This window comes from Syzygium oleosum, unplaced genomic scaffold, assembly GCF_021117445.2.
Source record: "Syzygium oleosum isolate NSW1041296 unplaced genomic scaffold, Sole_v2.1 Sole_v2.21, whole genome shotgun sequence".
Lineage (NCBI taxonomy): Eukaryota > Viridiplantae > Streptophyta > Magnoliopsida > Myrtales > Myrtaceae > Syzygium > Syzygium oleosum.
In genome coordinates this window covers 2488424-2511505 of record NW_026607505.1, presented here as the reverse complement: position 1 = coordinate 2511505, position 23082 = coordinate 2488424, and the positions used below count along the sequence as shown (strand labels likewise).

General features: G+C 38.4%; 2 protein-coding genes across 3 annotated transcripts; both read left to right on the top strand.

Moving 5' to 3' along the window:
• Window positions 1–1172: 1172 nt before the first annotated feature.
• On the top strand, window positions 1173–8586 carry LOC115677439 (adenylate kinase 5, chloroplastic). Its single transcript, XM_056321089.1, is given in 21 exon segments — window positions 1173–1484; window positions 1605–1706; window positions 2101–2229; window positions 2316–2450; window positions 3164–3310; window positions 4166–4240; window positions 4334–4427; window positions 4869–4921; window positions 5043–5171; window positions 5487–5522; window positions 5608–5688; window positions 5784–5922; window positions 6411–6490; window positions 6599–6664; window positions 7112–7141; window positions 7221–7259; window positions 7261–7330; window positions 8007–8048; window positions 8051–8144; window positions 8238–8267; window positions 8349–8586. Coding segments are annotated over 21 exon segments (1821 nt in total). The 5' UTR covers window positions 1173–1262; the 3' UTR covers window positions 8377–8586.
• Window positions 8587–12124: 3538 nt separating this feature from the next.
• On the top strand, window positions 12125–17582 carry LOC115662818 (disease resistance protein RPV1-like). 2 transcript variants are annotated; one of them, XM_056320758.1, is made up of 5 exons: window positions 12125–12718; window positions 12797–13001; window positions 13197–14292; window positions 14856–15140; window positions 15220–17582. In XM_056320758.1, exons 1-5 carry the CDS (start codon window positions 12430–12432, stop codon window positions 17071–17073), a joined length of 3729 nt encoding a protein of 1242 aa, XP_056176733.1. In that variant the 5' UTR covers window positions 12125–12429; the 3' UTR covers window positions 17074–17582. The 2 variants fall into 2 exon arrangements, with proteins under 2 accessions (XP_056176733.1, XP_056176732.1); XM_056320757.1 differs by having other exon boundaries at window positions 12127–13001.
• Window positions 17583–23082: the final 5500 nt, after the last annotated feature.

The following is a 23082-nucleotide window of genomic DNA, read 5'->3' as shown; positions in this document are numbered from 1 at the left end:
ACTTGGTCTACTTCCGGCACATTTTAATCTTTTTCCAAATATTGGTTTTTAATTTTTATTAATTTTTGCATAATTTTAATCTTTAGACGCATGTATCTAGGGGTGTGCATCGGTCCTGGTCCACCTCGGGTACTTGACCTGACCCGACAGATTAGGCCGGTTCTGGGCGGTTCTTGTGGGAATTGGTCTGGTTCCCAGTTTTTGGGGAGGAACCGGACCAAACCGGCGGAACTCGCTCAGAGTATAATATATATATATTTTTGTTCATCAAGGAAAAAATGTACAAATTATTTGTGGTTGTAATCTCTTTTTTTACTAGTAACTTGCCTATGATTAGTAATTTCATCCTACACTAAATTAACTTTCAATATTTTTAGGAACTTTTAAGATAGAAAATAAAACATTTTAAAACAATAACATTGCCAGTTCCCGAGGACCTTGATCGACCAATTCAAACAGGCCCGGTCTTGTTCCAAGGCGGATATGGTTGATTCCCGGTTCCACAGACTGGGTAGACCCTTTTCGGTCCGATTTTCGGACCTACCCTAGAACCGATCACTCTTACATGAATTTTGATTGTTTTTTAGTTTGAAATACATAAAACCTTCACGTCATAGAAAATATTAGTACCTTGGATATGCATATAATTTCTCCATAAATTCTTACAAATTCCAATAACATATTAGATTTTGATAGGAAAGCGGAAAACACCTTTTTGCATATCCTTAAGTTTAAACAAACAAGCATTTAAAGTAAAAATCAAATATTCCCTGAATTTCATTCTCATTTTTTTGTCGCCAATTTTTTTTTTTTTTTGTCTATCCTATTTCTAATTCTTCTTATTCTCTGACTGTTGCTCTGACTTTTGCTCTGCGCGAAAGTCGAATCCCGCACCCGTGATACAAACGTCCTCAACCTCCCTCAATTCATTTACCAGCAGGGCCGCATGCCTATCGGAGTCGCCCATGCTTTTCGCTCGGTGGATTTGCGCACTTGAGCAGGCCCGCAATCTTGGGCCTGGAAAGGCCTCCAGAAGTCGGGCTCACATGGGCCCGCCCCGAGCCCGGCCCGGATATCCGGGCCCGCCCTTTCCACCGCGACACGTGGATGGTCCGTTTGCCACCCTTCCCCCCGCCAAAAATCTCGAGACACCAAAATCCTCCTCACGCCCCTCATCTCGCCATTCCATTTCCTCTGTTTCTCCCACCTCTCTCTCTCTCTCTCTCTCTCTCTCTGCCTCTGCCTCTCCTTCGTCCGCGACGATGTTGCACGCTTCGCTGCCGTCTCTCCACTGCAGCAGCGGCGCCTCCCCATCTCCCTCTCCGCCCCGTCTCTCTGCTCCTTCTCTCCACCCTTCTTCCTCCCCATCTCCTCCTCCTCCAACTTCATCTTCTTCTGTTCGACCGACCCCGCTTTTGTCTCGCCACGTCCTCTCCTTCTCGGCGCCCGCCAGAACCCGTTTGAGGGCGAAGCCGAAATCTATGGTCTGTAACGTGTTGCTCGCTGATGGGCAATTGTTCGTTTTTTGCTCTTTTTCTCTTTATTTTTTTGGCTTTTGTGGGTGTGTGTTTGTGCTGCTGTTTTATTTGGTTCTTGTGTGGCAGGGACTGGAGGTGAACTGCTCGGCTAGTGAGCCATTGAAGGTGATGATATCCGGTGCACCAGCATCTGGGAAGGGGACCCAGTGTGAATCGATCGTCAAGAAGGTATCCTTTTTTAATATCTTTCATTGCAGAATTGACCCCAAAAAAAAGATGCAAAATTGTTGATTTTTTTTGTTATAAAAGAGTATCATATGGTTACTCGTAGCACTTTAGCACTGCAAGGCCACGGCCTCAACTGGGTTTCGTTGATCCTTCACCAACAAGGCTGATTTTGTCTCGATAGTAACTTTGATTTGTGTGCTTATGAATTTAGCTGAAGTTTACTAGAGTTCATGATGTTAGTTCAATGCTTTTCTCCTTCTTTATTAGCAAGCTACTCTGAGCACTCTTCTCCCTTGCATAATGCAGTTGGTGGATGAAAAAGGTCTCTTAGAATAGATTACTTCTACAATAATTGTCCTAGGAAGTTCTTAAAATTTCTCTTGAATCTTCTTAGTTTGGCTTGGTCCACATATCCACCGGTGATCTTCTGAGAGCTGAAGTATCTGCTGGGACTGACATCGGAAACAAAGCCAAGGAGTTCATGAATGCGGGAAAGCTTGTACCAGATGAGATTGTGACGGCTGTATGGATAACTTTAGCATCTTGCATGGTATCTATGTGTTACTGGTTTAGACAGTTCAAGCAGATTGGCAAGTTGTTGTTTTGCAGATGGTCACGGCAAGATTATCACTTCCGGATGCTAAAGAAAAAGGGTGGCTTCTTGATGGGTTTCCTCGGAGTTATGCTCAAGCACAAAGCCTGGAAGAAAGGAAGATTAGACCAGACATTTACATTGTGTTAGATGTATGTAGACCCCTTCATATACACAATCTTTGCTTTTTAATTGCACCTGTTTTATACTCTACTCTATTTGTGCATAGAATCTGTTCCTTGCATATTGGTAGAATTGGGCCGCTAGTTAGTATAATGAATTTTTTGTACCTCCCAGAGGGAATTTTTTGAGAGAGGAACAAATCCAAAATTCCATCATTCCCTTGAAATGGGAAGACAGTTTATAAATATGGAAGTTGACAACTGTTTGTGTTCTTGGATATCTAGTACAGGCTAGAACCCAGTCTAGTGCCTAGGGAGGAATGGCCTTTCACAAATACTGAACTTGTCACAATTTATTGCTGGCTGCAGTGTTTCAAATGGATTAATGTTGTTCCCATTAGAATGTTTGATGCCATGTGGTGAACACGATTTGTGAACAAGCTAAGTACTACATCCTCATTGTTTTTCCGACACCAGGCATCAATCAAGAACTGGTAGTGTGGGTGCTCCAACTTTTTTACAACCAGATGGAGATAACCAGGATTTTGTTATATGCATGCCTTATTACTGTCAAGTTTCAAATCTTCCATGTTTGTGAGAAATCTCAAATTTCCTCGCAAGAGCTAGTCCTCACAAAGGCTAGTTGCTTCATCTGTAACTATTCTCTGTTTGGTTTCTTTGCCATAATGAGCACAAATACAGTTAAGTTGAACATTTACGTAAACGATATTTTTAATACTCAGGTTCCTGATGAAATTCTAATCGACAGATGTGTTGGTAGACGGCTAGACCCAGTGACAGGGAAGATTTACCATATTACAAATTTTCCTCCAGAGACAGAGGAGATTAAAGCTAGACTTGTTACCCGTCCTGATGACACAGAGGAAAAGGTAAGAATCACTTTTTTGTCATTGCCTCTCTGGCTGTTAGTTCATGGTTTGCATATTGTGTGTTATCTTATTGCCTATGTCTTGCAATTTGAGATATCTTATCTTCTTCGCATTAGCTAAAATTGGCATCCATTATAATGCGGATAAGATACGACCGTGCATGGTCAAAAAAGGGGACCTTAAGTACTTATAGAAAGAAGAGGAGATGCATTCAATCACTCTGGCAAATTCTTGTCTTTTCATACTCAGTATCTTGCACGGGCGTAAAACAGTCAAGGAAAGTTGGAAGATTATGCAACTCTGACATTGTTCAAGCTCATAATGTTATGTCTGTCTAGTAATTGTAATTGTATGCTAAAACAAGAGAAATTTGAGGCTCTTGAGCACATTTATTGCCTAGTAACATTTATGCCCCTAGTTGTCGCACTTTATAGGAAATTGCTAGAATTACTGCGTAGCCCATTTTGATTAATTTAAGGGCTGACGGTGCTTGGACAAGGGAAAGGAGAAGGATTGAGGGAGTGGGAGATTTTCTTATAGAGCTTAAGGTGACAGCTTATTTGAGGACAATTATTATTTATGGCTTGTTAGTTGCTCTCTAATAATGACAAGAAACTACCTTATCATTCTTCTCCTACATCTACATAAGAGTTTAACTGCAGTCTCAGCACCATTTAGTTTTCTCTTAAGTACTAAGCATTAACATCTGTTGGTGACTAGGAGTCTATGACACATGTGCCAGCTTATGGTTCCTGAACACTGTCACTTTCTGAGTTGTACATAGACCTGATTAGCTACTTTTGGCCGCCTACCAATGTTTTCTATTGTATAATTTCTCTTTGATTTTTGTATTAGGTGAAGTCACGCCTGGAAATATACAAGAAAAATGCTCAGGCTATACTATCGACTTACTTGAGCGTAATGAATAAGGTCCTCACTTGCTGTCAACTGACTCGTTCTTTTACTTCTCATTAAGAATTGTATGGTAATGACCCGTCATGGATTGCATTTTGGAGAGTGCAGATTGATGGAAATCGTCCCAAAGATGTGGTTTTCAGTGAAGTAGACTCACTGCTGTCAATGGTGCAAAACGATAAAGCAAAAACAACAAAACTAGGTATGAGTAATATCATTTGAACTGCAATTGGGATCACTCTACTTTGATACTTCAATCATGAGTTTCTTTTTCTTTTCCTTGAAGTGGGAAGCCACCAATTTTTTGAAAGAAATGAAGGATAGAGACTTCCACTCATTGACTGAAAGGATGTGTTGATGTAGAATTAGCAACTAAGTAGCAAAGCTTGGGAAAGTATAGGCAACTATAAATGATTCAGAGGATGAGAAGTATAGCACAATGTAAAGGATTAGTTTTGCTTAGCTGAAGGAAGTACTGTGGAAAGACTGGTAAGGAATGTGTTGTAGGACAATTATTATCTTTGCTGAGAAAATTGACCCAAGTCCTTTTGTGAGGTATCTATCAAAGAAAAGGGTTGACGTTGCCATTCATAAATGTCGAGTTACATAATAATGTCTTGTAAGCCTGTGACGTTTCTTTCAGGGAACCCTGTATCTGGGATCTCACTGCCATCAAATCAGGCAACTAAAAAGGAGGTATTTCATCATACTATATATTTATCCTTGTTCCTAGTTTGAAAGCTGCATCGTGGATCTGCAGAATTTTGATTAATATCTGTGCTATATTCTTGCCTTATTTTGCTTTAGCATTCTACAGGGTAAATGGCGGGGAATGCCTACTAGGTTGAATAACATTCCTCACTCTAGAGAAATCAGAACATATTTCTATGATGATGTGCTTCAAGCTACGCAGAGAGCCGTATATGATGGAAAAACAAGACTAAAGGTAGGATATTCATCTTTGGTGCTGTTTTCATGTGCTGAATTACTTGAAGAAAGAAACTAACAAGAGATTTAGATATCCTAAGTCGTCATATTTTATATATGTTTATATGTTCTTATAGTTCCACATACGACTTTTGATACTTAAAATCAAGCTGATCCTCTTTTTACTGATAAAAAAATAATCCAAAGCTGGAAATTTAAGGAGAAACTTCTCAAACAGATTTACCCTGTTTCATCTTGTTACGGTGTTCCTCATCTACATATGCATGTTACTCCCAAAGCCAAGCTCATGCTGCTCTTCTTGTCAACATTTCAGGTAGAAATCAATATCCCAGAGCTAAACCCAGAAATGGTAAGAGGATTGTATGAGAACATTTGGTCCTTCGTCAAACAGATAATTGGAATTTAACCATATTTTAGTGATGCAATCTGGACAGGATGTTTATAGAATAGGTACTCTGATGGAACTTGTCAGGGTTATTGCTCTTTCATTTGCTGACGATGGAAAACGTGTTAAGGTATATCTGACTTAGTTCCTTTGCCTCTCCTATGTTAAGATTAGGTGTCGGTTACCCGTTTATATTCATATTTGTTAGAAAATCATCTCATGCAGGTTTGTGTTCAAGGGTCCATGGGAGAAGGTGCTCTTGCTGGAATGCCACTGCAGCTAGCTGGTACTCGCAAGATATTGGAGTTCATGGATTGGGGAGATCATGGTGCATTAGGAACCTTTGTCAAGATTGGATCTATAGGTATATGGCTGGGGAAAGTGAGTTTTTCTAAATGACATATGCCTGTTAAAAGATTAGAACGATCATACCATTGACTACTTCTCTCCTTGGTCATTGGTGGACAAAGTGGTTGTTGTCATAATACTTGCAGAGATCCAAATATACATGGTGTGGGACTTCCAAGTTCCTCTCTGACATCCAACCCCATGCAAGAATTTGCACAACATGCGATTAGTGTATACTTTCAAATTTACACGTTGTGTTCTCTCTTCCTTCTTTTTTAACTCTTAGGGGCTTAAAGTTTTAATGTTTATGATAGTGAGAGGGCTCACATATTAATCTCATATGCTTTGATGGCCTTTGCATATGATGCATTGGATGTTAAATTGCTATTCCGCCTCTGATCCATAGCAGCATTTCTATCATTAGCTTATATTGCTTTTCGGAACAATTTGATTGGGAAATAATTTCACGATGCATAACTTTACTAAGCCTTACATCTGCAATAGGTGCCAAAGAGGTTGACGAGCAAGACGACATTTTTATCTTAGTGGCTCCTCAAAATGCTGTGGGTAACTGTATCATCGATGTAAGGAGCTTGATAGGAAGTGTTTCGCTAATCCTTTTGCAATTATGTCCATTTTATTACTTGTGTCGCAATTATATGGTTAAGCAACACTTGATGTTGAGATTGCAGGATCTCAGGGGCATGACTGAATCTGCTGGTATGCGTCCGGTCATCCTCATCAATCCTAGGCTTAAGGTTTGTCCTGAAATTCTGTTAAGTTGAACAGTTTCATTGCTTGGGTTATGACTCTAATTGCACTTTAGCAAGGTAGTTAGCTGGTGAATGGTTAATAAATATCCATGTTTCCGTCCCATAATGTCCTACAAATGAGGCTGCAAGCATATCCAGGAGCTGGTCATTATTTGGTCAGTACAAAAACTGAGACTAATAGAAATCATCTCTCAGTCATATTTCCTCGTTTTACAGAGTCACAGGGGTAAGCTATTCTTCAAACAAAATCAGCCAAAATCTTGTATAAAATGACCCTAAGAAACTGTGAAATTCTTCAAACTAATGCTTGCATGTTCTTACCATTCTTAATCCATCACTTAACATTTTGTCTGCAGACCTGCATCCAGTGTTTTAGCAGAGTCTGCAACTAATGTTTTGCCTCTTCCTAATGAGCATGGCTCTTTTTTCCAGGATTTACCAGGTTCCAGTGGTATCATGCAAGTAAGTACAATGTTAATATGTGGAAACAAAATGGATATAGATTTGAACTGATTCTCTTTATCTTGAAACTTGTTTGAAGACTATGGGACGGGACAAGAGACTGGAGTATGCTGCATCATTTGAGAATTGCTATTTCTTCCGGCTCCTCTATTATGCAGGAACTCAATACCCAATTATGGGTGCTCTCAGGTAAATTTGCATGATCTCTGACACATACCTCATATTCTAGAGCCATGGCTGTGCAGAATTACTGTTCGAGCACAAGGAATGATTGAATTTACATGCAATAAAACTAAAATCAATCAAGGTTTGGCATTGGGGGTGGCCCGTCCTTACCACCAGAGCTTTTGCCTTCTCTGCTTTCTCCATCCCCTTGCCTAGCCAAAGTAAAAGGACAACGCAGAAGAATTACTAAGCTTTCTCAGAATGAAAATCGTGTCTGGAAGTATGCATTTTCTTCTGGATGCTTGAAAAAAAATTTCTCAATGGTATGCGAAACATTTTCTTATCCATCGATGGTGTAGATGTCAAGACATCGGTACTCTCCAGAAACTGTTTATCTGTTCTTTCAAGGAGATTGTTGGCTAACTTTGAAGGTCTATTGGTTTGCCTGATAGGTGAGCTTGAATGCGTAGTGTGTCGGAAGTAAGAATCATGGATTTTTGTTTCGCTGAGGCAAGAATCAGACGAACTTTATGTCTTATATCATTGATATGTGTTGAGAGGCTAATGCTTATGCTTTTGCTATATATTTCAGTTTTATCAATATCTCTCAGCTTCAAAGAGCTTCATCTCTCTGTCAATCAAAGATGGAGTTGTTGCAGTTTTCAATGAAGTTGAACGACATGTGAATTCTTCATTGCAGGATGTCCTACCCCTACCCTCACGAATTGTACAAACGAGTCGATCAGCCATCTGGGAAGGAGGAGTATATCTTGCTTTCAACATTCAATGGAAGACCAAGTACTGATGAAGTCAACGATGCCTTACGTGGGAAACCGAGGTTAGTATTGTCTTAATTCTTCTCCTTCCCTTTGTCTTCCAAGTCTAGTCTTCACTTATCAATCATATCTTATGGTTTGCAAATAACTTGCAGAAATCAAGTCAAGAACACATCCGGAATATGGTAAGAATCAATCACTACGTGTGACTTGCCATTCGTTGATCATCAGCTGTTCTATTTATCAAAACCTTAAACTATGTGTAGGGGTTTCTTGAGCAGTATGCTGCAGTAGACGGGAAGCTGCGCATAAAGTACGACTTTACTTCTCCGCCCTAATGAATCTATAGGCTCGGCCAATGAATTCCATTCTTTGTGTAGAGAGTATCTTTAAATAGATGTCCCAATAATCGGGTTGGAGGATTTTTTGCCGTTAATTATGAGACGATGGTTGGTATCTGAATTCGCTTGATGTTAACAGCAGTATAGTTCCATATGCACAGTACATAGCATGCGATTCACATCTCTCAGATGACCATGTTAGATTCAAAGTAAGTGTGATTTATGTGGGCATTGATTCTTTATAGGGTTAATACCATAAAAAACTCCAAACTGGTACACCTGTGATAATTTTATCCCAAACTAATTTTTTTATCACAAAAAACTCCAAACTGGTATACTTGTGACAAATTTACCTCAAATTAATATTTTAACAACTAAAAATCCCAAACTAGTATATTTGTGATAAATTTACCCTCCGTTAGTTTCCGTTAAATTGAATTAATACAAAAAAAAAAATCACAAATTGTTACACCTATGACAAACGGAGAGTAAAATATAAAATTGGCACATCAGTCAACTGTCGTGCGCCATTTAACAAAGCAATTTGATAGTAAAATTTAACGGAAATAAACTGAGGGTAAATTTGTCACAAATATACTAGTTTGGGATTTTTAATGGTCAAAATATTAGTTTGAGGTAAATTTGTCATAAGTATACCAGTTTGGAGTTTTTTGTGGTCAAAAAATTAGTTTGGGATAAAATTATTACAGGTGCATCAGTTTGAAATTTTCGTGGTATTAACTTTTCTTTATAATATGGATCTTGTTAACAAGTGCCCTTAAAGCATTTGTTAAGCATACTTAATGAAGATATATGCAATTTCCAAAGTTTTAATTGCACATATCACGAGGGACAGTCAATCCTATTTCCTTATTTACTTATTTATCTACGTCCCGGGCCCTTCTTAACAAAATGCTTAAAATACAAGTGTTGCATGTTCTTCATTTGTTCAATTTGCTCCGCGCTTATTTTGATATATACAGTTCAGGACATGGATTCCCTTAATTTATGTATTAAGCTAAGAGCGCCAATTTGCCAGCCCTAAACTCATGGCGCATCTCAAAGTAACTCAATTTACTCTTGACATATGAACACATTTATCGGAATTAAATGGGCCAAGTAGATCAAACGGGATTTCATCTTCGAATAATCGCCGAATTAATGTGCCATGACTTTGTCACAGTAAATTGATATCTTCATTCACATCCTTCAATTGAGATAAACTTCAAATAGCATCTTCCACCGCCTCTTCGGAGGGCTTGTGTTAAGATCACATATTTTCTTTAAAATGTACTTGACATGGTTTGATGATTCTTTATTAGACTTTGAGTGTTATTAAATAAATGGTATTTATTTAATTTTAGAAGAGAATTATGAAGAAGAAGGAAAGTGATCATTTCTTATGTGGATCATACATAATGCGACAAAAGCACTTATTATTAATACAGGTAGTTGTTAATTATTAATATCTACAAAAAAAAATTATAAGAGGAATTTAGCAAAGATCATCGCTAGATTAAACGTTAAAAAATTAAGCTTTTAGAAAGCTATAACATGACTAGCATTGGAAGAATAGTTTTGGAACTTTTGTCAAAATATTAATAAAAATATATATATCAACAACCAAACTCAACTTGGAATACAAAAGTAAGTGATATATGTTTTGTTATATTGACATACATAAAAACAATAATTATTATCGGCAAAATGATATCAGTGATAAGAAAAAAATAGATATTACTTTACAACCATATGAATTACATCTGCAGTTATAGTACTTCATAAATATTCAAGTTGGTTTGAAAGCCCCCTCAGACGTATGTGCATCGACTTTTATTTTTTAGTTTTTGCCTGGTTAAATAATAGCCGGTAACCTAACATTACTTGGAAAAATAATAAGAAAAAGGAATTGTGAAAAACTTCTCATTATAGTTAGTCAGTTCAAAAGTAAATTTTGAAAATTATTACACTACAGAATTCTTAAATGATCTAATAGACATATTTAGATGACCCAAATAAGAGTTTAGTTTAGCGTTTGAAAATTACTAGCAACTTGAGTTTTTTAGCCCACAGGATGCTAAGATTTTGCCAGTTTCTATGTACTTCAATGCACATTAACACCCTGGGGATGTAATGTTCTTTAAATATGATGTAACCGCCCTGTCTGACAAGGGTAAGGAGTGATGTCTGCGGTCAAAGAGCCTGGATAAGGAGCGGCTTAAATCCAGGGCTTCCCATATGAAATGCCCCTCCCATTCTACGTCATAGTAGTTCAATCTTTCTTTTCACTTTGATGAGTCTCGCGCGCTCTTTCCTGAAAGTCCAAAACTCCATAGATGCAGGGGAAGGCAGGGATTGGCAGAGCACCCCACTTTGAGCTAACCGCTTCAGGATCGAAACCACTCTCGTTGGAGTAGCTGAGATTTTCTAGAAATGGTTTTAGAGAATGAAAGTGATTGTGACTAGGAATGGGTCCTGTTTCAATCTTCAATAAGCTGACTCGTTTTTGGGCTCTAACTGGACGAGCTCCAAGGAAGGCTTTGCGGAAAGATCGGTCTCTCTTCCAAAAGCCGATATCATATATCATTCATCGATGTTAGCTGTTGGGTACGAAGCGCAGTGGTGGTGGTAAACACGAGAAAATCGCAATAGACGGCTCGAGACACATTCATATCAAAATAACATGAGAGAATATTGGGAAGAGCAACTATTTCTTATTCGTGATTAGTATAAAGCTCACACTCGCTATTACAATATATTTTCTTAAACCCCACGCGAAGCACTTTAGAGCAAACTAGCGCGTACGAGCGGACTCTCGACTCTCTTATTGCTTTCCAACTCTCTTTCGCTCTCCTTTTCTTTTTGTCTCAATTCGATGTCAGTGCTTTAAAGCTTTTTCCCTTTTATCTTTTGAACAGCTAGAGGCCACCTGTGCGTTTCCCATTGACACTAAAAGGGAGAGGTTCGTGGCCTTAGGAGACTCGGAAAGGAACGGTGGGGACGGATGAGAAAAGTCACTGACCACTGCTTTGGTAGTCGTGGGAGGACGAAGGAATTGTCTTGGGAAACAATCGATCCTTAAGAACTACGTGCAAGAAGCACGAATTCCATGTCGAATGTCGCAACACGGCTTGTTGAACGGAGGTGATACAAGGGGGGAGAGTATACTCTTCGTTAGGTCGAGTGTGTTCAGAAGCCGTGTAACGTGAGAAGGGGAGGATTTGGATCCCCCCAAACAGAGTCCTGTTATGATATAGGGAGGAGAGTCCTTAGACTTGGCTGAAGTCGCAACCTACATTGAAGCAGAATAAGCATCAGATAAGATGATAAACATGCACAGTTTATAAATGACAATCATATGATTCCGTTCAATGAAAGATTCGTGAGCTTATATAACGAGAATACCGATCTGATAATCCATCCCTCAATATGACAACGATGCTCAAAAGAATGAGGAAAGAGCCATTTCTTCAGCAGAACAGTGCTTCCCTTCTTATCTAATGAGCTTATTGATAAGCGACGAACAAGAACAACTTGAGATTCCTCAATCAGAGCAATTTGATGAGGTGGGCCAAGGGTTGGTGGAGTCTGAGGTGGAACAGGATGCTCCGTCCCAAAAGAAAGGGTATCATGGCTCGAAACACACGACAAATGAAATTGTCAAAAAGCAAAAGCACGCCCACTTCACCAGTCGAGCCTATTCCGGCAACGACCAACTCTTGGTCATTCTTTATTAATTTGTCTTCCTTCACACCCCCGCGCCCCGCCGCGCCCCCCGCTAACTCTCGGTCATTCTTTATTAATTTGTCTTCCCTCACACCCGCGCGCCCCGCCACGCCCCCCGCACCCCGCCACCACCGCCCCCCCTCCCTCTATCCATGTGCATCTTGAAGTAGAAAATTGTCAAAAACTCAGCTCCGCGTGATCATCGTCTTGGGCAGCCCAAATTTAGGCATTTCACTCTTTCATACAGAGAGACTCAGTTCAAGAGTTGTTGGAGTAAAAAATGAAACGTCTCTCCTCTTGGCTTGCAGCCAATTTTGTCCAGAACAACAAAGAGATCAAACGTCGAAAAGCAGACGATACCAGTGCGTTGTCTAGCTCGTCCACCACTCCAAAACGAAGTAACAACTACGACGTGTTCTTGAGCTTCAGAGGTACGGACACTCGCAAAGCCTTTGTGGATCACCTCTACAACAGCCTCGTCGATGCTGGAATCAGCGTGTTCAAAGATGACGATGAGCTTTGCGAAGGTGAGAAGATCGGCACCAACCTTCTCCAGGCCATTAAGAATAGCAAGATCTCCATCCCGGTTCTCTCTCGGAATTACCCTTCGAGCAAATGGTGCCTTCAAGAGCTCGTACAAATGACAGAGTGCATGAAGAGCGCCGGGCACGTTGTCTTGCCCATATTTTACCAGGTTGAACCGGCTGATGTGCAACACCAGAAAGGGAGCTTTGGAGAGGCTTTCTCCCATTTAAGTGGGAAGTATTCCGAGGAAGATGTTGCCGAATGGAAACAAGCACTCCAAGAAGTGGCTTCCTTAAAGGGATGGGAATCGGAGAGAACTGCTAACGGGTATTTCATTTTCTATAGAAACCTTATTTAATTTCTTTCCACCAGATCTTGCTTGTAGAGGAGGCTATTCTATCGTGTGTTTCACAACTTGAGCTTGCTTTTTTTACTCTTATATGCTGTAGTGTGGTAATAATGAGATACAACAGGATATGATTGTTCTTCTAATGCATTTTAGCTCGAATGCTTCATAAACAGCCGCGAAGGAGAATTGGTGAAAATGGTCGTCAGAACAGTTTTGAGCAAGTTAAAAGAGGCCTTTCAGCTAGTTGTTACCAAACAACTTGTCGGAATTGATAATACCGTGGCGGATATTCTGAGATTACTGGATGATAACCCCAATGCTACCCAAATGGTTGGTATCCATGGAATGGGGGATATTGGTAAGACAACATTAGCCAAGGTCGTCTATAATAAGCTCTTCAACCAATTTCAGCATCGTAGTTTCATTGCAAACAGTCGAGAATCCTCGCAGCGCAGGGGCATTTCATGTTTGCAGAAGCAATTAATATGGGACATATTGGAAACAAAGGATGAAGTGCCGAACAAGGATGAAGGAATTAGGATCATGGAATCTAGATTTAAACATAAGAAAGTCCTAATTCTTCTAGATGATGTGGATAACCATGATCAACTAAAAGCTTTAATTGGGAAACATGATTGGTTTGAGAGGGGTAGTAAGATAATCATTACCACAAGAATAAGGTCTATTCTTGATGATGCTGAGGTGAATTGCCAGTACGAACTCAAGGAAATTGCAGTGGACCAATCTTTGATCTTGTTTAGTAGACATGCTTTTCGGAGGGACTCTCCTCCGTGTGAATTTGAGTCTCTCTCTCATGATATCGTATCCACTACTAGAGGACTTCCCTTAGCTCTCGAAGTTATAGGTTCATTTCTGTGTGGGAAAAACCGAGCATTCTGGCAAGACGCATTAAAGAAGTTAGAGAAAGCACCACATAGGAAAGTGCAAGAAACGTTGAGGATAAGCTATGACGCATTGAGCAATGAGGAAAAACAAATATTTCTGGATATTGCTTGTTTATTTATTGGAACTCATGTAAGAATTACATCCTACATGTGGGATGCCTGTAATTTTTATCCAGCGATGGAAATTGAACAATTGAGTTTTATGTCGCTAATAAAAATTGGAGATAATCATGAGCTGAAAATGCATGACCAGTTGAGAGACCTTGGTAGGGAAATTGTTCGCCAAGAAGATTACAATGCGCCTATGAATCGAAGCAGGTTGTGGATCCATGAGGAAGCCTTGGAAGTACGTCAGAGAAATAAGGTTATTGTTACCTCTATTGTTGTTCTACTCTCTTTTTACATGAATTCTTTCAATTGGAATCAATTTTAAACCTCACAGCCGAGATTATTCTCCTTATGTTATTTCCTTGATGTGATTAGGATGAAATGTTCTTAGCATCTATACATGGTAGACATTTCCTATCGAGTTAAGGAAAGAAAACTTTTGGGTTTAAACAATAAACCCCCTATTCGTTAGTGGTTAGTTTTGCAATTGGTGTTAGTATCAATTCATTCTGAGTCGTTATTCGAGCCATCATGCTTTTTCCCTTGCAATGACCCATTGCACTGATTCTCTAATCGGATAAGAGAAGAAAAAGGGAGAAATAGCGTAAACCAAAGAAGGGAAGATATCAGGACGAATATATAAAATATTTCGCAGTAACTTCAGAGGGGAAGATTACATGACATTATTCATTAACCCAAAAAAAAAACTTGCGTACCTGATAAAATCTGGTCTGACCTGAGCGTCAACTTCACCACAATAGAACGAAGGCAAAGTGATATCGGTCCACTGTTAGCTGATTTGGTGCAACATTTGTGCAGGGAATTGAAAAACTTCACGTTCGGGCCCTTCGTCTTGACAAATACCGCTCAGACAGTGAATTCACAACTGAACAATTTGAAACACTACCGAACTTAAGGTTCCTTCAAGTGCGTGGTGCTGGACTGATTGGAGATTCCAAAAGCTTGCTTCCTGAGTTGCGATGGCTTCAGTGGCAATATTGTCCTGCATTCGTGGCTATTAGTTTTCATCTAGAGAAATTAGTCATACTTGATTTATCATGGAGTGACATTTCAGAGCTTTGGGAAGGTTGGAGTCATCTCAAGGTCAGATGGAGAGCATGTTGTCTTTTGTTTCTAATGGCTTACTCTTAGCGAAAATTTATCAAGTCACTTTGTTTTGCAGGTGGCGAAAGAATTGAAAGTTCTAAATCTTACGGGTTGTTATCATTTAAAAGTTACTCCTGATCTCTCAGCCTTCCAAAATTTAGAAATATTAGTCCTTGCAAATTGTCAAAATTTGGAGCAAATTCACCATTCTATCGGAGAAGTCAGGGGCCTCGTTTCTTTGGACTTTTCACATTGTTGGAAACTCCGAATGCTACCCGGAGAAATGGGCAAATTGGAAGAACTGAAGAAACTAAACATACGCGAGACTGCTATAGAGGAAATTCCTCCATGTATAGGCTCTTTGAAGGGCCTCGTTTCTTTGGACTTTTCGAGATGTGGGAAACTCCGAGTTCTACCCAGAGATATGGGCAAATTGGAAGAACTGAAGGAACTAAACATATGCAAGACTGCTATAGAGGAAATTCCTCCTTGTATAGGTTCTTTGAAGAAGCTGGAGATACTTCACGCCTATGGTTGCAAATCATTGGTTGGACTTCCCGACTCAATCAGCCATCTCGTAAACTTGTCGACCCTTGACTTGAGTATGTGCATCAGTTTAGATAGATTTCCAGAGAGCATCGGATCCCTCGTGAAATTGCAGCGCCTGTCATTAGGCAGAGGGGAGGATACATCTCTTAAGGTTATCCCAGTTAAATATGGGAGATATGGCTTCCCCAATGCATCTTGGAAATCAAAATGGATGACTCCAAAGGAATTGCCATGTATGGGCATTCGGGAATTACCTGAATCCATTGGAGATTTGAAGAACTTGAAAATTTTGGATATTACTGCAAGTAAATTGAGTAACTTACCGAGTACTATTGCCAAGTTGGGCAACCTTGAAGAATTGCATGCCTCGCATTCCCGGAGTCTGGTAGGGGAAATACCTATAGATGGGTTTTCTTCATTGAAGATCCTTGTATTAAGTTGGACAGGCGTTTCTGGCTTCCCCCACACATTCGATAAGCTTTCTCGTCTTGAAAAACTTGACTTACGCGGCTGTAAGATGCTTCAATCGCTGCCGGAAAGCATAAGTGAACTGCCTTCTCTGCAACACCTTCAATTAATTGGCTGTTACGAACTTCAGTCGCTGCCGAAACTTCCTGGCTGTTTAACAGTTCTGGAACTGACTTGTCAGCATCGCACATTGCCTCAACTTTCTCACCTAATCCATCTAAAAGAGCTCACTGTTTACGAATGCAAATTGCTGGAATCCATACCAGAGCTTCCCTCGGCAATATTGAAGCTTTATGTCTACGGCTGTGATGAGTTGAAAGAGTTGCCAAGTTTGTCAAGATCGGAGTTGTTGTCACAATTAGATATCCAAAACTGCTGTGAGCTGACAGAAATCAAGGGTCTGGAAGCATTAAAATCCTTGGTACATCTAAGTATATGTGGAAGCGAGAAGTTGTCCAAATTTGACGGCCTTGAACATGCAGAGTCCTTGAGATACTTGGATATGAGTTTTTCCCTAGTGAATGACGATCTAGTTCGAGGCCTTGACGGATTGAAAAACTTGGAACAGCTGTTTATAATTTACTGTGAGTACCTTATAAGACCGGACCTTTCGCACTTAACACATCTGAAGCGATTAGAAGCTTATCTCTGCCACAATCTAGTCGAAATTAAAGGTCTTGAGAGGTTGAAAAAATTGGAATTCTTGATTATCCAGAGCTGCGCATCCATTGAAACATTACCAGACCTCTCGTGCTTCGGTAACCTGAAATATTTGGACATTAAAGGATGTTCGAAGCTTCGTGATGTTCATGGCCTAGAGAAAGTCGGAAATGTGGCAAAACGAGGGAGTCAACTGCAAGGCCTCAGCAAATTGTCCACATCTGTCGAAGATCTATTCGAACGATGGGGTTGAATTTCGCATGAACTTGTGGAGATCAGAGCGCTCCAGGACTCAAGGCGTCTAAACTCTAAAAAGACGTTCAGCGACGCAACTTAGCGGAATCTCGTATATGTTCATTGCACCGCTGCGGCAGAGAAACAATTGGTTCGATGGAAATAATGCTTCGATGAGTCGAGCACTTTGGCTACGATGTCGGAACGATTCGCTTTTCCTTTCGACGCTAGATAAAAGCAGGTCACACTATTCTTCGTCAAGATGTATTGCCAATTTCATCAGCATTGCCTAACTTGGTAAGACGATTTTTCTTGATAGCCCGCTGTTGTACTCTCGTCTCTTAATTGGTTCAAGGAATGGAGGAAGCTGGCCTGGAAGTTGACACGATGCTTCAGGGGGGAAAATCGGAAAAGTTTTTCCATGAGTGGTGGATTTCTGAAGTTGTAATTAAATTTCAAATACCGTCTTATAAAAGTATGATTAGTACCTTGATTATCATGTAATCCAGCTAGTAAGTCGCTATCATTCACGGGAATTTCTCGATTTCGAAATGAATTAGTAAATTACCAACTCCCTTGAAATTTACGAGTGCCATTTTTAAATTAACAACACTACAATAAATCTACCAGTATTCCAATAAGTTAATAACCGACCAACTTCTCTAGATTTTACAGGTGTGCACAGTAAAAATTACCTAATATGGAATTTATCAACGTCCCGATAGATTATTAAGTTACCGACTTCTCCAAATTTTGCAAGTGTGATTAGTAAACTACTAGCATTATGAGGAACTTATCAACATCCTAAAAGTCTGTGGTTTTCCGACTTGTTTAAAATTTTAGAGTTAATACCGCAAAAAATCCCAAACTGATACATCTATGACAATTTTACCCCTAACTAATTTTTTGACCACCAATAATCCCAAACCGGTACACCCGTGACAAATTTACTTTCAGTTTATTTCCGTTAAATTTTACTATCGAATTGCTTTGTTAAATGACACGCGACAATTGACGAATGTACCAATTTTATGTTTTACCCTCCATTTGTCACAGGCATACCATTTTATGATTTTTTGTGGTATTAATTCAATTTAATGGAAACTAACAGAGGGAAAATTTGTCACAAATGTACCAGTTCGGGATTTTTGTTGGTCAAAAAATTAGTTTTGGGTAAATTTATCACAAGTGTACTAGTTTGGGGTTTTTCGTGGTCAAAAAATTAGTTTGAAGTAAAATTATCACATGTGTACCAGTTTTGGATTTTTTGTGGTATTAACCCAAAATTTACGAGTGTGGCTAGCTAAACACCAATCCGATGTGGAATGTACCAACATCCTATTGAATTAGTGAGTTACCGACTTCTTTTAGATTTTGCAAGTGCAGTTAATAATATACCAACACTAGAAAGAATTTACCAACGTTTTGATAAATCAATACATTACAAACTTTTTCAAATTTTTTTTTAGGTCTGGATAGTAAAATACCAATACTAAAATGATTTCGCCAATACCAGATAAATTAGTTAGTGACCAATTTATCAAACTTTATAAGCGTAGCACTATGATAAATTTACAAATATGGCGATAAATTAGTAAGTTACGAATTTCTTTCATTATGAAAATTATTTTCGCCAATTAAAAATTATCTACAGTTATTGCTTTAATAATTTGATATTAGCAACATACGTAAGAGGAGGTTTAATAGTTAATTGCTGAATAAAAAGATGGATATTAGTTAAGAAAAGGCACAGCATTGCAAAGACACAACAAACATGTTTAAATTTTCATTCCTATTCAAAGTTCTTATTTTCATTAACCAAACATATTTTCAAGAGCACAAAAAATCGAAAAAATGAAAAAGAATTTCAGTTTCCTTTTCATTGAAAACGAATACAAAAATAATTTTTGTGAACCAAAAGGCCCCTCACAACTTAAATTCGGGTTTTCTAGTTCTTTTCTTTAATTTGAATTTTTCATATTAAGACAAATTACTTAATATACAATTTTTTAAATTTTCTGATGAAATAGGGGAGGAAAAGGTTGACAATTTTTTTTCTTTTTGTCTCCTTTCCCTTTCATAAATAATTAGGTCGAATTTAATCATTTTCCACTCAAAATATTTTCTTTTAATATGTCGTCATTTTCCACCCGAATTTTTCATTTTCTATATCTTATATTGAACTCAGGTTTGTCTTGATTGGTTTTCACTTTTTACCTTTTGATTTTTTTTTTACCTTTTGCTTAATTAAATCTTACGGCCAACGGAATTTGAATTTTTTATTATTTTTTATCCGAAGTACTTGAAATTTCACAAAAGAATGCAAAATGTTACATGCACCGAGGTACACATAATTTTTTCATTATTTCATGAAACTTAAACAATATCTAAATTTCGTTTGATGTGAGAATTGGAAACATAAGAATGCAAGTCGGTGTTACTAGTAAAAGCTTCTCAATTTTATAAAAAACATTCCTATTCAAAGTTCTTATTTTCATTAACCAAACATATTTTCAAGATTGTAATTTTAAGACCCTCACAACTTAAATTCGACCATTAGATATTTATAAAATAGGGAGGAAAAGGTCGATTAATTTTTTTTCTTTTTGTCTCCTTTCCCTTTCATAAATAATTAGGTCGAATTTAATCATTTTCCACTCAAAATATTTTCTTTTAATATGTCATCATTTTCCACCCGAATTTTTCATTTTCTATATCTTATATTGAACTCAGGTTTGTCTTGATTGGCTTTCACTTTTTACCTTTTGCTTAATTAAATCTTACGGCCAACGGAATTTGAATTTTTATTATTTTTTATCCGAAGTACTTGAAATTTCACAAAAGAATGCAAAATGTTACATGCACCGAGGTACACATAATTTTTTCATTATTTCATGAAACTTAAACAATATCTAAATTTCCTTTGATGTGAGAATTGGAAACATAAGAATGCAAGTCGGTGTTACTAGTAAAAGCTTCTCAATTTTATAAAAACATTGTAATTTTAAGATGACCATTAGATATTTATAAATAACTCAAATAAGAGTTGGTAACCTAAGATTACATGGTAAAAGAGTGAGTTACTAAGAGTGCGCATGGCAACGATTCTGTGCCCGGGAACTGATTCTGCTCAGAAATGATTCTTTTTTATTCTGTGCCTGAGAACTGATTCTGAGCATTTGAAGACGTTTTGTAACGGTTCAAAGTTTCCATTCCTAGAATAGAAAAAGAATAGAAATGCATTTGATAACGGCACAAAATTTCTTTTTTATTAATAATATTTTTAAAAATTATAATATTTCTTTCTTTCTTTTTTCTTTTCTTTTTTTCTTCTCCTCCTTCTTGGCCATGGCTGCCGGGGACCAGCCACAGGCTAGGGCTGGCGAGGGCGTCGTGGCCCTTGCGGCCTGGACGAGGGCAAACCTCGCCGCCCTTTTCCAGCCCTCACTCGAGCCGGCGAGGGCCGCCCTCGAGGTTCGTGGCCTAGGCGAGGATCGCCCTCGCTAAATCTGGTGAGGACTAGATTTTCGCCGCCGCCCTCGCCAAATCCGGCAAGGGCAACCCTTGCCCAAGCCGCGAGCCTCGAGGACGGCCCTCGCCGGCTCGGGCGAGGGCTGGAAAAGGCTGGCGAGGGCAACCCTCACCCAGGCCGCAAGGGCGACCCTCGCCTAGGCCGCGAGGGTCCAGCCCTTGCCGGATCCAACAAAGGGGACCCTCGCCTGTGTCGCCGGTGGCCGGTGGCCAATGGCTGGAGAATGAAGAAGAAGAAGAACAGAAAGAACGGGAAAGAAGAAGAAGAAAAAAAAATAATTTCTTTTCCAATTCTGATTCTTGTTCTCAGAATAAAAAAAGCTACTTTTTTTTGCTTCTTGATTCTGTTCAAAAACTGATTCTGGGAATAATTTTTTACAAATTTGTGCTCGGGCACAAAAATTTTAACAAACGGATTATATTCCCAAATTGATTCTGGAAACAAAAGAACAGAAATTTTTACTATTTGGCAACTTGCCAAATGGGCCCAAATTTTCTTTTAATATGTCGTCATTTTCCACCCGAATTTTTCATTTTCTATATCTTATATTGAACTTAGGTTTGTCTTGATTGGCCTTCGCTTTTTACCTTTTGCTTAATTAAATCTTGCGGCCAACGGAATTTGAATTTTTTATTATTTTTTATCCGAAGTACTTGAAATTTTCACAAAAGAATGCAAAATGTTACATGCACCAAGGTACACATAATTTTTTCATTTTTTCATTATTTCATGAAACTGAAAAAATATCTAAATTTCCTTTGATGTGAGAATTGGAAACATAAGAATGAAGGTCGGTGTTACTAGTAAAAGCTTCTCAATTTTATAAAAACATTGTAATTTTAAGATGACCATTAGATATTTATAAATAACTCAAATAAGAGTTGGTAACCTAAGATTACGTGGTAAAAGAGTAAGTTACTAAGTAACTCTAACTAAAACCAGTAACTGGATGTAAGACTTGGTTACTTAAGCTCACTATTTTGAAAATATAAGAATTTACTCTGAATTTTAAATTTACTATCATTAAAAAAATCCATATATTCGGACGTGCAATATACATATATACCATATATTTTAAAAAATGCATCTATGATCTTATTTCATGTCAAAGTATCACAATTTACAAACCATTTAATTAACAAAAAATCAGAATTCTAACAACATATTTTCAAGAATATATTCATGAGCCTATCATATTTTTAACATAGAAAATTAATATTGTTTAAATTTGAAAGCTAACCATGGTAGAAAAAAATTAGAAAGCAATAATTATTGTTAATAGAATTAGAAATAGAATTTCAATAGATCTAACGATATGCGTGACATCCAAAACCGGTAATTTCGAATTAAAATCCCATCCCCACAATTCTAATAAGTAATTTCTTATCATTGTAGGGCTTAGCGAGAGAAAATCGATATAAATAACTAAATTAAATGGAACAATAAATTCAAATTGCATTATAATAACATATATGTTTTTTGGCCGAGCGTTATAACTTATACTCACTATAATAAAATGAGTAAACGTGTGCTTTGTTTGGGGCACAGAGTAGTGGAATTTATTGGGAAAGAATTTTGTTGGCTACTAAACAGTTTGGTCAAACTATTTACGTGTTTAGAGATAAGTGCTTTCGGAGAATTCATAGCAAAATACATATACAATGATCAAGACTCGTCTTAATTACTGTCTAAAGGGGAAAAATGAACATTGAAATCAAAATCTAGAAAGTTAAGGAATAATGCAGAATACCGATTTAAGGAATTTTCTTTATATTTTGATATCTAATCAAATAAAGAGTATATGAGCCTATTTATAAGCTTTGCTGACAATAGTCTAAAGTATTATAATATTAAGTACAATCAATAAATGATGACCAATTAAGAGAAATATATATAATCACGTGGGCTTCGTTTGGTTTAGCTTTTTCAATGGGCTTTCGGCCTCCAAAGCCCATTGAGGAAATGCTACTAGGGCATATGGCAAGCCTTAGGAAGGCTGAAAGGGACCAGCTTTGGAATTTTAGCATTTAGACTAATTTTTTTTCTTTCAAAACTATCATCACTAATTCTTTAATTTTTCGGTTTTGCCTCTCGTTGTTACTGTTCTTCTTCTTTGCGCGAGGGTAGCCTAGCCAGAGCTGACAAGGCCAGATCGGGATGGCAAAGGGCCGACAAGAGGCAAGCGAAGTCTCACAACCCCCGCGATGGCTGCCTAAGGTCGTGCGACCCTAGGATTCATCATGCGACCCCAGGCGGCCATCGCCGATGTCGCGCAACCCTAGGCGATGGCCGCCTAGGTCAAGCGACCTCAACCCTCGTTGCCTAGGGTCGCCCGACCTTGGGCGATGGCTACTAGCGACCATAGCATTTCACTAGCTCTAGCGAAGGGTTTGCTTTTTTTAAATAAAAAAAAAACTCAAAAGCCCTTTGCAAAAAAAAATTATTAAATACCACTTAGTTCAAAGTAGCTTTACAAAAGATTTTTTACAAAAGGCA

What these genes read in the sequence shown, in the direction of transcription:
- LOC115662818 (XM_056320757.1), top strand. Translation starts at nt 12,430, where the DNA reads ATGAAACGTCTCTCCTCTTGGCTTGCAGCCAATTTTGTCCAGAACAAC. An exon ending in TCGGAGAGAACTGCTAACGG is followed by an intron (nt 13,002 to 13,196) that starts GTATTTCATTTT and finishes CTTCATAAACAG; the next exon opens with CCGCGAAGGAGAATTGGTGA. An exon ending in AAGGTTGGAGTCATCTCAAG is followed by an intron (nt 15,141 to 15,219) that starts GTCAGATGGAGA and finishes TTTGTTTTGCAG; the next exon opens with GTGGCGAAAGAATTGAAAGT.